We start from the raw sequence: 14,224 nt of genomic DNA, 5'->3' as shown, positions 1-14,224 counted from the left end.
TTCTGTAAAGATGACTGCAAGAGCACAGCGCAGACTGCTTAATGAGGTGAAGAAGAATCCTAGAGTGTCAGCTAAAGACTTACAAAAGTCTCTGGCATATGCTAACATCCCTGTTAGCGAATCTACGATACGTAAAATACTAAACAAGAATGGATTTCATGGGAGGATACCACAGAGGAAGCCACTGCTGTCCAAAAAAAACATTGCTGCACGTTTACAGTTTGCACAAGAGCACCTGGATGCTCCACAGCAGTATTGGCAAAATATTCTGTGGACAGATAAAACAAAAGTTGAGCTGTTTGGAAGAAACACACAACACTATGTGTGGAGAAAAAGAGGCACAGCACACCAACATCAAAACCTCATCTCAACTGTGAAGTATGGTGGTGGGGGCATCACGGTTTAGGGCTGCTTTGCTGCGGCAGGGCCTGGAAGGATTGCTATCATCGAAGGAAAAATTTATTCCCAAGTTTATCAAGACATTTTGCAGGAGAACTTAAGGCCATCTGTCCACCAGCTGAAGCTCAACAGAAGATGGGTGTTGCAACAGGACAACAACCCAAAGCATAGAAGTAAACCAACAATAGAATGGCTTAAACAGGAGAAAATATGCCTTCTGGAGTGGCCCAGTCAGAGTCCTGACCTCAACCCGATTGAGATGCTGTGGCATGACCTCAAGAAAGAAATTCACACCAGACATCCCAAGAATATTGCTGAACTGAAACAGTTCTGTAAAGAAGAATGGTCAAGAATTACTCCTGACTGTTGTGCACGTCTGATCTGCAACTACAGGAAACGTTTGGTTGAAGTTATTGCTGCCAAAGGAGGTTCAACCAGTTATTAAAGCCAAGGGTTCACATATTTTTTCCACCTGCACTGTGAAAGTTTACATGGTGTGTTCAATAAAAACATGGTAACATTTAATTCTTTGTGTGTTATTAGTTTAAGCAGACTGTGATTGTCTATTGTTGTGACTTAGATGAAGATCAGATCACATTTTATGACCAATTTGTGCAGAAATCCATATCATTCCAAAGGGTTCACATACTGTTTCTTGCAACTGTATATATTTTTTTTATATCATATGTGCATTGGGGATTTTTATTTTTTCTTGGGAGATTTTAGATTTTTATTGGTGACAAAAGTTTTGATTGAGCTCTACATTTTCTTTTATTGAATTCAATGAAACATTTCCTGTGGGCCCTTCATGTGTCCGTGTCTATATAGTCAGATTTGTTTGTTTCTATGTTTGCATTATATGTCAAATATAACATGTTAAATGTGCTAACATGAACAGTTGAGAGTAGACTGACTGAAAGAGGGAGGATTGCACTGTTCGACAAGAAGGGGTGGACTTATATGACCTAGAGGGGATGGAAGAGGACAAGGTGAAAGGCACAGACACAAAGACAGCCCTTGTGCCCATCCCCTAGTTACAAGACACCCCCATGAAAGATGAGAATTCCTGTGTTCCTTCATGAAAAAAACTGTCTATTAATTTCAACATCAAAAAAAGCTAGGTACTTCTGCAAAATGCCAAAGGGTATTAACCGCAGAATACATAATACAAAACTTTAGTAAACCACAAAACAACATTTGGTATCTTGGAAGTTTCACAAATAAATGTGATTTTAATGGTGTTGTGTTTTATTATCTACAAGCGACATTGGAAAAGATACCCATGAATTGCTACTGTTTAATGTGTTGAACGATGAAGACAAGGATCTATATTACTTGTAAAAACGATATGTATGTTTGTTTTGAAGGGGTTTTCTTAATATACAGAAAATAAGATGAGGTTTAGTGTTTTATCAAAGTTTATTTTGCTTGGCAGAGGACCTCTATGGTACCATTGGAAAATGTAATTTAAATAGAGTTTTGGATCAACAAAAGTTCAAGGACTTTTTTTTGTTTTGGTTTTGATCTATTTGATGCAGGGGTGGAGAGGAAACCACTAGTGTTGAGCGAGCATGCTCTGCCGATCTGCTGTGTGGCTCAAGCATTGCTATGCTCGGCACATCGCAGTGTCCGGACGAATACTGCGTGTGCTCGAGTACAATTGAACACAATGAAAGTCAATGACCCAAGCATCAAACCATGCACCCCCTGCTCTGAAGAAGAGAGGGTGTCTGGTTCACAAAAAAAAAGTTAGAAATTGATGGAAACCTATCAAAATAGTTTGGAAACAGCATTAGGAGGATGACTTGGTGCATCTTGGACTCCCATTATCTATGACATACAATAGACAACCACACAAAGGCTAGATGCCAAAAGCCACGTATGTACAAGCCAGCAATCTATCCATGAGACAGATATAGTCAGCATACCTTACAATGGCAGCCTTGTGCATGAGACATTACAAACGATCTGACTGAGAGCCAGTAAGCCTCAAAGTTGCTTCATATCTGTTGTATGGCGTGGGTGGACCTGCGCACCTAGATCATCATCATTAGGGTGACAAAAAGTTTTCTGATTGTCCTAACATATTATTCAATAACCTATTAGTGTTGAGCGCGAATATTCAAATCGCAAATTTTAATTGCAAATATCGCCACTTTGACATTTCGCGAATATTTAAAATATAGTGCTATATATCAATGATGAGTGGCAGGGGCAATATTCGAATATTTGGGCAAACATTCGTCATACATTTGCGAATTCGAGAATTTGTGATCTCGTCATTATTTTCTTGATTGCGAAAACCGCCAATCGGAAAATTTGCGATAAAATTTGTGATCAACACTACTCCTACAGGCAAATTTCCTATTGGTTGCTAGGGATGTTGCTAAGTGCCTATATTCGCAATAAATTCACAATAAATTCGCAATAAATTCGCAATTAGAATATTCGTGAATATGAATATTTAGCACTATATTCTCAATATTAGCGAATTCTCGAAGTGGCGATATTCACAATTAAAATTAGCGATCTGAATATTTTCGCTCAACACTACTATATATTCATATTCACGAATATTCTAATCGTGAATTTATTACGAATTTATTGTGAATATCATCACAATAGCAACATCCCTAGCAACCAATAGGAAAGTTGCCTATAGGAGTAGTGATGATCGCGAATTTTCGTATTGCTAATGTTATTGCTGATTTTCAAAATCAAGAAAATAATGACTGGAGATCACGAATTTGCGAATTTGCGAATATATGACCACTATTCGCCCAAATATTCGCAAAATATTGCGAATTTGAATATTGCCCCTGCCGCTCATCACTGCTTTCTATACAGTATTGTCATGTAAACTCATTTGCATAAACATGGGTATAGGGGAAAGACATGAAAATTAATAGAATCTGTCTTGTTTTTCAGCTGAAAAACCATTTGCATGGAAAATTAGCGATAAAATTTTGCAATTAGAATATTCGCGACGATCTACACTACTTATGAACAGCGCCATCTATTGTATTCATAGTCTTGTCATAAGACTATGAAACCAATAGATGGCGCTGTTCATGAGTCATGAACAGCGCCATCTATTGGTTTCACAGTCTTATGACAATACTATTAGTCTTGTCATAAGACTAGGAAACCAATAGATGGCACTGTTCATCTTGTTGGGGCACTATAAGCTTGCTAGGGTGTATCTGAGGACAAGCAAGCTTATATTACCACAGATAAAGTGCTAGAAGATGTGGGAATGATGGCAGCAATCCGATATACACCTCAGTGTTAGCGCAGGCTATTATAGGCTGAGTGCTACACAGTGTGTGGACTCTGTTGAGCAGGGTGCCCCACTTACTAGCGCCCCAACAAGATGAACAGCACCATCTATTGGTTTCATAGTCTTATGACAAGACTATGAATCCAATAGATGGCGCTGTTCATGAGTAGTGTAGACCACGAATATTCTAATCGCGTAATTTTATCTCAAATTTTCCATGCAAATGTTTTTTCAGATGAAAAACAAGGCAGATTCTAGACATTTGCATGTCTTTCACATATGCCCATATTTATGCAAATTAGTTTACATGACAAAACTGTAAGGAAAGGTTATTGAATATTATGTTAGGACTATCAGAAACCATTTTGTCACCCTAATGATAATGATCTAGGTGCGCAGACCCACCCAAGCCAGCCATCAGATGTGAAGCAACTTTGAGGCTCACTGGCTCTCAGTCAGATGAGAGCCGGTTTGGAATGTCTCATAGTGCACAAGGCAGCCATTCTAAGGTATGCTGACTTTATCTGTCTCATGGATAGATTGTTGGCTTGCACATACCTGAATTTTGGCCTATAGCCTTTGTGTGGTTGTCTATTGTATGCCATAGGTAATGGGAGTCCAAGATGCACCAAGCCATCCTCCTAATGCTGTTTCCAAACCATTTTGATGGGGTTTCCATCAATTTCTAACCTTTTTTTGTGAACCAGACACTCTCTTCTGAGCAGGGGGTGCCTGGGGTTCTCCCATTGACTTCCATTGTGCTCGGGTGCTCGGTAGAGCACACAAGCACTTTGGTGCTGGATCAACACTAGAAACCACTTCATCAACGGCTTTCTCTGACATGGACTTAGTTTAAAATGATGGACTAGGAACAGTTTTTTTTAACTGTTCTAAGTACATCTTCCTTAAGTGCAGGTTGTATCAGCTGTTAAACAGAGCCAGGACTGGCAACCTCAAAAGTGTCCAGGGGCTGCCCAATTCAATGACACCAGGTGTGGTAAGACACAGTTTTCGGTGACCTTACTGTCACCTAAAAAGAAAAGACTTCAATCACTGGTCTGCCGTGCTGAATGATGCCTTGCTGCTTGTACTATATGTCCAGGGGAGGACCTCAAAGGTAATTGTCTGCCCAAGACTTCCTGACCAATCAGCAGGACTGATGCAATGATCTACAGACCAGTGGGGGGAGGAGGTCTTAGTGTCTACGCTCCTCCCACAGACAAGGTAATGGACTGTCTAACACCCACTGATAAGAGGCTTTGAGCCCTGCACTGTCATTATATCTGCAAAACCCCTTCACATAAATAAGTAGGAGTAATATACTGAACTTTGTAACAATACAAAAAAGGTCATGCAGGTGCGCAGAACATCAAGAAATGAACGATTGACTTTGCACCAGAGACTTTGATATTCGAGAGGATCAGAAGTGAAGAAGACCTCACTGAGCTACTTCTTGTTAGTCTAACACACAGTTTTTTAATTTTGGTTTTTAGGAGATCAATGGTTCCAAAGTAGTTTTCTATCAAATGACATGGGTATATACTGTATATAGAATAGGTCCCAATGTTGGGTGTGGAAAATGAAGTGGAAGAACCAGAGGTGGAATATATTGTAAGGATATATTTAATTACTTTATTTCTGTTCCCTTTAATTATTAACCTTCTTTGTAATGATGTGCCTTGTCATCTAGTACCCATCCCCCATTGTGCTGATAAGGCTACATTACTCAGTGATCTCAGACATGTGTGCTGCACAATGGAGGAGGGGCTAACAGGTTTAAACTCTGTGGCACACATACATTACGGGATACTCCGGTTTGAAAATTCATCCTAGGTAGGATGTAAGTATTGATTGTCCTTATCTCTGGAACACCCTGGGGTGTCAGTCATGTATTATAATGATGTAGACAGCCATGTGTTATTAATAAACGGAGTCTCCACCCCATTTAGGCTAGTAATATATTTACTTTTTATTATTCTGTATGTAATTTGTCTGTGTTATCTTATTTAATCACATTTTGTAAAAATATTCATTCACTTAACATGTGTAAGCTTATTCATTCTCAAATCTTTTGAAGTCACATTATGTTACACAGTTAAAACCCAATAGCGACACATATCCTTTTTTTTTCTAATCTCTTTTTATTTTCTGATTGTAGATGTAAATTCCATTCCCCGAACATGACTATGGGGCTGCCATCTTGCTTGAGCTGTTCTTAACAGCATCTAGATAGTTGCTTTACACTACAGCAGCCCCATGGTCCATAGGCATAATGGTCAGGAGGGACCTCATAGATTTTTATGGAGAGTTTTCTAGGCATGCTCTGCGACCTGTGCAGAGGTCATTGTACAAGAAAAGAATAGATAAGCTTTGACTATCACCCATTGTTAACCACTTCCCATCTGGGCCCTTTGCCCCCTTCCTGACCAGGCCAAATTTTGCAAAACGGACATATCTCACTTTATGTGGTAATAACTTTGGAACGCCTTTATTTATCCAAGTCATTCAGAGATTGTTTTCTCGTGACACATTGTACTTCATGATAGTCATAAATTTGAGTCAAAATATTTCACCTTTATTTATGAAAAAATCCCAAATTTACCCAAAAATTTAAAAAAAATCGCAATTTTCTAAATTTCAATTTCTCTGCTTTTAAAACAGAAAGTGATACCTCATAAAATATTTATTATTTAACATTCCCCATATGTCTACTTTATGTTGGCATCATTTTGGAAATGTCATTTTATTTTTTTAGGACGTTAGAAGGCTTAGAAGTTTAGAAGCAATTCTTCAAATTTTTAAGAAAATTGCCAAAACCCACTTTATAAGGACCAGTTCAGGTCTGAAGTCACTTTGTGGGGCCTACATAGTGGATACCCCCATAAATGACCCCATTGTAGAAACTACACCCCTCAAGGTATTCAAAACCGATTTTACAAACTTTGTTAACCCTTTAGGCGTTCCACAAGAATTAAAGGAAAATGGAGATCAAATTTTTAAATTTCACTTTTTTGGCAGATTTTCCATTTTAATCAATTTTTTTCTCTAACACATCGATGGTTAACAGCCAAACAAAACTCAATATTTATTACCCAGATTCTGCGGTTTACAGAAACACCCCACATGTGGTCGTAAACTGCTGTATGGGCACACAGCAGGGCGCAGAAGGAAAGGAACTCCACATGGTTTTTAGATGCCATGTCCCATTTGAAGCCCCCTGATGCACCCTTACAGTAGAAACTCCCAAGAAGTGACCCCATTTTGGAAACTAGGGGATAAGGTGCCAGTTTTATTAGTACTATTTTTGGGTACATATGATTTTTTGATCATTCAATATAACACTTTATGGGGCAAGGTGACCAAAAAATTGGTTGTTTTAGCACAGTTTCTATTTATTTATTTTTACAGCGTTCACCTTAGGGGTTCAGTCAAGTGACATTTTTATAGAGCAGATTGTTACGGACGTGGCGATACCTAATATGTATACTTTTTCTCATTTATTAAAGTTTTACACAATAATAGCATTTTTGAAACCAAAAAATTATGTTTTAATGTGTCCATGTTCTGAGAGCTATAGTTTTTTTATTTTTTGAGAGATTTTCTTATGTAGGGGCTCATTTTTTGCGGGATGAGGTGACGGTTTTATTGGTACCATTTTGTGGGACATACGCGTTTTTGATCACTTGGTGTTGCACCTTTTGTGATGCAAGGTGACAAAAATTGCTTGTTTTGACACAGTTTTTTTTTGTTTTTTTTACGGTGTTCACCCGAGGGGTTAGCTCATGTGATATTTTTATAGAGCTGGTTTTTACGGACGCGGCAATACCTAATATGTATACTTTTTTTTATTTGTTTCACTTTAACACAATAATAGCATTTTTGAAACCAAAAAAATGATGTTTTAGTGTCTCCATGTTCTAAGAGCTATAGTTTTTTTATTTTTTGAGATTTTCTCTTATGTAGGGGCTCATTTTTTGCGGGATAAGGTGACGGTTTTATTGGTACCATTTTGTGGGACATACGCGTTTTTGATCACTTGGTGTTGCCCCTTTTGTGATGCAAGGTGACAAAAATTGCTTGTTTTGACACAGTTTTTTTTATTTATTTTTTACGGTGTTCACCCGAGGGGTTAGGTCATGTGATATTTTTATAGAGCTGGTTTTTACGGACGCGGCAATACTAAATATGTCTATTTTACTTTATTTTTTCTATTTTTAATTTATTTTTTTTATTCCTAACTTGGGAACTTTTTTTTTTTTTACATGTGAAACTTTATTTTATTTTATTTTTTCAACCCTTTATTTTTTTTTACACTTTTCGTCCCCCATAAGGTCATACAAGACCTCTGGGGGACATTTACTTCACTTTTTCATTTTTTTTTCACAGTTGATTTCTCCTGTAACTGGGGCTGAGATAGTAGCCCCAGTTACAGGACAAATGCACCCCTATAGAGGCTGTACAGCAGCAATCCTGCGCTGTACAGCCTCAGAGCAGGGCTGATCGAGGTCTCTGAGAGACCTCACACAGCCCCTGCACACTCCGGTCCCGGCGGTCACATGACCGCCGGGCCGGAACAGGAAGCGCACAGCGCTTCCTGCTCTGCAGACACAGCGCTCGGTGAGCGCTGTGTCTGCAGCGATCGTGAAGGCAGGGACACCTGGGCACTGTCCCTGCCTTGTCTTAGGGTTGCCCTGCTGTCACTGACAGCGGGCAACCCGATCAGCAGCTGCACGATTAGCGTGCAGCTGCTATTTCTGACAGGACGTTTTAAAACGTGCTGTCAGAAATAGACGTCCACCCATAGGACGTTTATATCCTATGGGCGGACGTGAAGCGGTTAATGGCGAATCCGGTCTTATCTGTCATTCTAATTCTGCCTATAATAATAACAACACCTTTGTGTATAGATAAACAGATAACTGCAGTGAAGTGATCTATGCAGACCAACAGATTGCATCTATTATTTTTCCTGTTGGCCAGTGCAAAAACTGCAGGATTTTATGTTTTTTTGTTTAAAGAGAGTCTGTCACCAACATGACATTATTTAAACTTATAATATAGCTCTGTTGGACCCAAATACATAACACTGATTGCATATCTTTAAAACTAAGTTTCAAAGATATGCAAATTAGTTATCGCAAGTTCCCAGGGGCGGCGAGTGTACTATAAGTGCCCAGTGCTAGACGCCTTACTTGCACCTGACTCCTCCCCTCTGTATCGTCTGGCCATCCCTGTAGCGGGCAGGCGCTGGATTACAAATAGAGATTAAAATGATGACACAAGGATACAGGGCTGGCCCATGGAGCTATATTATTAGTATAAATCATGTCATGTAGGTGACAGTCTCCCTTTAAATACAGATATTGAAAAGGAAAAAAATTAATAAAATAAAAATCACAAAAAATTCTTTAAAAATATGTTAAATATAAAAACGCAATTTAAACAGTGGGTCATTTTCTGATGACACATTCCCTTTAAATCCTTTAATGTACTTCCACCACCTCTGACACTTTCTTTTTACAGAGATTTTATTAGAGGTATAGTACTGTATGTTTGATAAAGAAATAAAACGGACCATACAGAGACTATCCAAATACCTGATTTAACAGATGTAAATGTACAATACACAATAGGACAGATGAATCTAAAGATAACTAAAATTTGCAAAAATCTTTTATACTAATATCATACCTGGCATTCCTCCTGTCGTGATCATTGAGTGCCAGTTGGTACACGTATTCCCGCAGATACGTCTGTAACTCCTGGTAAGTTCCGACCATTTGATTGAAAGTGCTGGATGTGAAAAGTGAATATACACAATGAAGATACAACTATAAGGCAATATTATTTTAACAGAGGTCAATATTAAAGGTAGATTATGAATAAAGGCCATTTAACAAACACGAGAAGTATCTGATTGTAAATATGGAATTTTCTATCATTATACATATTTTGCCATTTTTTTAACACACATTGGATCAGACCAACTTTTTTTTTTCTTTGTGTGTGCGCAGATACTTTTGATCAACAGTAACTTTATTTATCATTATTTGATAATATTTTTGTGCATGTACACTTTGCTATCACTACTGATCATAAGCTAACAAATCATAATAATTATTGCTATGTATACAAGGAATTTAGACAGAGGTGCTGTCAACTGTTATTTGTGCCCATAGAAATTTATTATGACAGAGCAAAACAGAAAGCCTCTTAAAGTGTTCCGTTTTGCTTTCCGTTCTAAAATTCCATTATATTCTGCTATAACTCTGTTATAACGGAACGCTATAATGGAATTTCTAACGGTAATGCGAACCCGCCCTAAGCTACATATATTTTGTAAGTGATAGAGGAAAAATTGCCTTTCAAAAAAATGCTGAATTAATGGTTGCTTAAATGATCTATTGGGATTTATCTGAAGCTGCACAGTACATTTATAAACAGCACATTTCATATAAAAAAAAAGTATTAAGCTTTGGTGATAAGTAGTTGAATTTAGACATTTAAAGAATTATTCCCGACTGGACTTTTCATGGCCGAAATGGGAATTAGCACAGTAAGTACCGGATGGGGTTAGGGCTAGTTATGGAAATGGCCGAACGACCTGGGCTCCTTCTGTAATTTCCATAGCATTGAATGGGAGCTATGTACAGAGTGCACCACAGCAAGCTAATCTGTTTCCGTAACCCCTGAGTTATGGAAACAATGTAGCTTGATGTGCTATGATGCTTCTGTAGCTACCATTCACTGCTACAGGATTTACAGAAAGAGCGAAGCAATAGCTGCTTGGATGTTTCCATAAATTCAGCGACCTCCAGCCAGTGCTTACTGTGGTTATACCCATCATGGCCATAAAAGGATGAGATGGGAATATCCATATAAAAAGGTTATCTGGGACTTACATAATATTAATAACCCAATTTTTTGTATAGGTCATCAATGTTCAATTAATAGAGGTATGGTCATGGCAGATCACCAAAATGAATGGGCCATGTCATTGTTAACACAAACAGAGTAACTTATTCATACTATACAGGTGGCTGTGTCTAGTGCTTCAGCTCTGTACTATTTAAGAGAATTAGACTTAGGTGCAGTATGCTGCACAGTTACATTCGCTGATGGCTTATCCTAAATGCTGCCATACACATTCAATATTTGTCATTTGGCCAACAGCTGTCACACCCTACTTCCTGGTACACATGCACATTCAGCTTGGCTGAATGTATATGTGTATTTAACAGGGAGGGGGGAGAAAGCCACTGCCAGACATGTCTGGCTGCAGCTTATCCCCAGGAGAACAAAACGATTGGGTGAAAATATTAATTTTGCCCAATTCTTCTCCCACCTGCCGACTTCTGTTTGGGGAGAGTCAGGAGCTCCCATACACATTAAACTTTTGACCGAACTCACCTCAGTAGGTTCGGTGAACAATACACTAGTGTGTATGGGGACCTTTAGCCATAGTAAAATGAAAATGTAGAAAATAAATCTTCAAATATGACATAAAACGAATATTTATTTACCAAATGCACATTTGAATAATAAATGCAACATATAAAAATATGAAAAAATATAAAAATATAAGACTTTCAGAGATTTCCTCCTTTGGAAATGCTTAGAGATTTTTAAGGCCTGATACATCATTTGAAGTAGTGGGCCAGTTACATCAATGGCGTATTTTAGAATGTTGGGTCAGATTTTCAGATGTAAAAAACACACAAAATGGTTTGAGGGCAAGGAGCCACAGAATGCAGGGCAATTCTTGACCACAATAATTGAACAAGTGTTTGTACATTTTTGTTTATTTTTACTTAATATTTGACTACTGTAGTTAAAAAGATATAGAATACAAAACAATCTAACATAATGTAAAGGGATAAAGCAAAAAGCTACCTCAGATCTTAACTGAAAATTTATTATACAAAACCTTCCAATCAGGTCACCTAAGATTACAAAATTGGACACTATTGTCAATAGACTATGCAGAGTAACAAGTCAATGACATTGAGCTGGAATACTAGACACATCCCAGAACTGAAATTCATGCAACAAGGAAACAGTAATGTCCAAAGAAACACTTACTCTCTGTCTATGACAAGGCACTGTGTGTCATCCTCTTCAGCTATGATGTTGGCCGAGCGGACATCCTCGCTTAAGGAGAAGGACAGAATGAGAAATCAGCATTGGACACTTCATTAGTCTTTTTGGTATCTCATGTCATTGCTTCACTCATCTGGTTATGATCAAATGAAAAGAGTGCAATGGAGAGAATGTGACATAAAAACAATACCATTGCACTGGTCACAAAATCTAACTGCATAAAGCATTATCTAAAGAATTTTACATTCTTGTAATTTTATTTTTCATGTAAGTTATTTGATATCATACTACTATATTCAATTAAATGACTCTTTTGACTACTATGTATATAATAGTATTCTTCTCTATCTAGGGCTCTTAGGTAGCACCAGAGGGATTACATTGGTCTAGTTCCCTTGGTGTCCCTCATCTTGAAGATCAAGCGGGTCTTGACCATTCATCGGAGAGATAGTCATGCATGTGGCTTCAAAAGAGTTGCTCTCTTGGTTGTCTCCATAACTCCCATAAACTGCAGCCATGCATGTTCACCTCTGCTAAATGTGACTATAATAGGGGTAAAGGTGGGTTCCAAGTCCCATAGGTTGGATGGAGGCCCATCAAGTTTTAATCTTTTCCTGCTTCTAGAAGAAAAAGGCCAAGATAAAAGTTAAGAAAACAACTGAACAAGTGTATGGCTGTTTTATAGAGAAATTACTCATTAGAATATTCTTAATAAAAAGCTATTAAAACATGTACAAATGTATTGGTTATGTTTCTAGCTCCCTCCAGGTTAGGGACCGAGAAGCACAGAATAATCTGTACTGTATGATCTGAAGTTCCCATACTCTTATTCAGAAAATCCAAGCTGTGTTCCTCTGAAAACTTCTGACGTCCACCTACTACTGTATACAGTATATTACAGTATTTGTGGATATACCATATACAAAAATTAAATAACCCTGCATTGCCTTGTTAATACATCCTTTAGGGTCCATTCACATGACTGTATTTCTGGGTCCGCGCCCCATTAATTTCAATGGGGCCGCAAAAGATGCGGACATCTGTTGTTCCGTAATGTTCCTGCAAAAAAGATACAGCATATCCTATTCTTGTCATTTCTATCATAGGGATAGCCTATGACACTTACGGTTGTGTAAATGGTCCCTAAATGTGATTGGTATTTCCAGTTGCCATCTGACTCTGAGTACCCTTAATCAGTCTAGGGCCATTACACATAGATAAGCTAGCCATTCCAAGCAGGAACATTGAGAAATATTGGGGACATTGAGAAATAATTATACTTTCAGATTGTTAATTTGAAAATTCTACTTGGGCTTCTTGTAGATCAATGTTTGATTTCCAACCACACTTTCTATATTGACAGTCCTAGAAGGATCTATGTACTCATTTCTAACCCGTCTCTCTTTACAAGACTGATGACAACATGTAAGACTAGGTCCATTTACAAAATATTTTGCCTATATGGAATAAAGGGAGTTCAAAAATAGTCAAGCATACTTACTCAGCTATTTTCTGAACTTCCATAGAAGTTATTGGAGAGAGGCACACATGCTCAGCCACCTCTCCATTCACAGCAGCGGCAAGATGGGATTTCAGATTATGCAGCTATGGGTCCCAGAGAACATCCTGTGGATTTGCCATCCATGTCCAACATAGAGATACCTCTTTTTAGAAAGATAACATATGATTCCCAACGTGGGGAAGAACAGTTACACTATATACAGCGCTGTGATTGGTGTGCTGACAGAATGCTGCAACGCCACTGCAAGTGCCGGTGCCTTCTCAGATACTGATGACCTTTCCAGAGAATAGGTCATCAAGTACAAAAGTCTCAGAAAACCCCTTTAAAAAATCAATGTTCTGAAATATGGCCCTAATGAAACATGTTTGAGGTGAAATATTCCTTTGCATAAGAATATACCCACAATTTACGTCTAAACTGTACCTAATTAATGCTTTTTCTCCAAAGTAATCACCAACTCCTAAGGTTTTGATTTCTTGTGGTTCCTGAGATCCTTCCACAGCTTGTGTCACACACACCTAGATAAAGGAAAGAATAATATCATTAAATTTATCAACACCACCCATCAGCTTATATGTATTCCGTCCTATGATTGCAATAGTTGAGGTGCACAACTCATAATCTTTTTGGCTTGCTGCCTTGCAATGAATCCATAAGAAGGTCTCAGCCAATTGGGCAATGGCACCCCTGAGAACTCTATGTTGTTTTCAAGGTGGAAGCATTAATAGCATAAAAAGGATGTTTCACTAGTTCCTGCCCTCCGTTTGTTCAGCTGTTTTGTTCTTTAATGAGCTGACTTTATATTTCATCGAGAAAATCAGCTTCTATGAGAACAGAGCAGTTGCCAGATGAGCCTGCAACATATTGTTTACAAGGAATCCCGAGGGCCAGCACTTGCAGGTCTGTTCATGCCTATTTTGATC

General features: G+C 38.2%; 1 protein-coding gene across 1 annotated transcript in view; it reads right to left on the bottom strand.

Moving 5' to 3' along the window:
- The window catches only part of LOC121005082 (cGMP-dependent protein kinase 2-like), a 318,727-nt gene that overhangs the window by 147,381 nt on the left and 157,122 nt on the right, over positions 1–14,224 (bottom strand). The window contains exons 8-10 of the mRNA XM_040437617.1: positions 13,725–13,819; positions 11,762–11,830; positions 9,371–9,472 (exon numbers count right to left, since the gene is read on the bottom strand). Of these exons, the coding sequence (XP_040293551.1) occupies positions 9,371–9,472; positions 11,762–11,830; positions 13,725–13,819 (266 nt within the window). The remainder of the gene's footprint in view (positions 1–9,370; positions 9,473–11,761; positions 11,831–13,724; positions 13,820–14,224) is intronic.

This window comes from Bufo bufo, chromosome 6, assembly GCF_905171765.1.
Source record: "Bufo bufo chromosome 6, aBufBuf1.1, whole genome shotgun sequence".
Lineage (NCBI taxonomy): Eukaryota > Metazoa > Chordata > Amphibia > Anura > Bufonidae > Bufo > Bufo bufo.
This window is presented reverse-complemented; position numbering and strand designations above follow the sequence as displayed.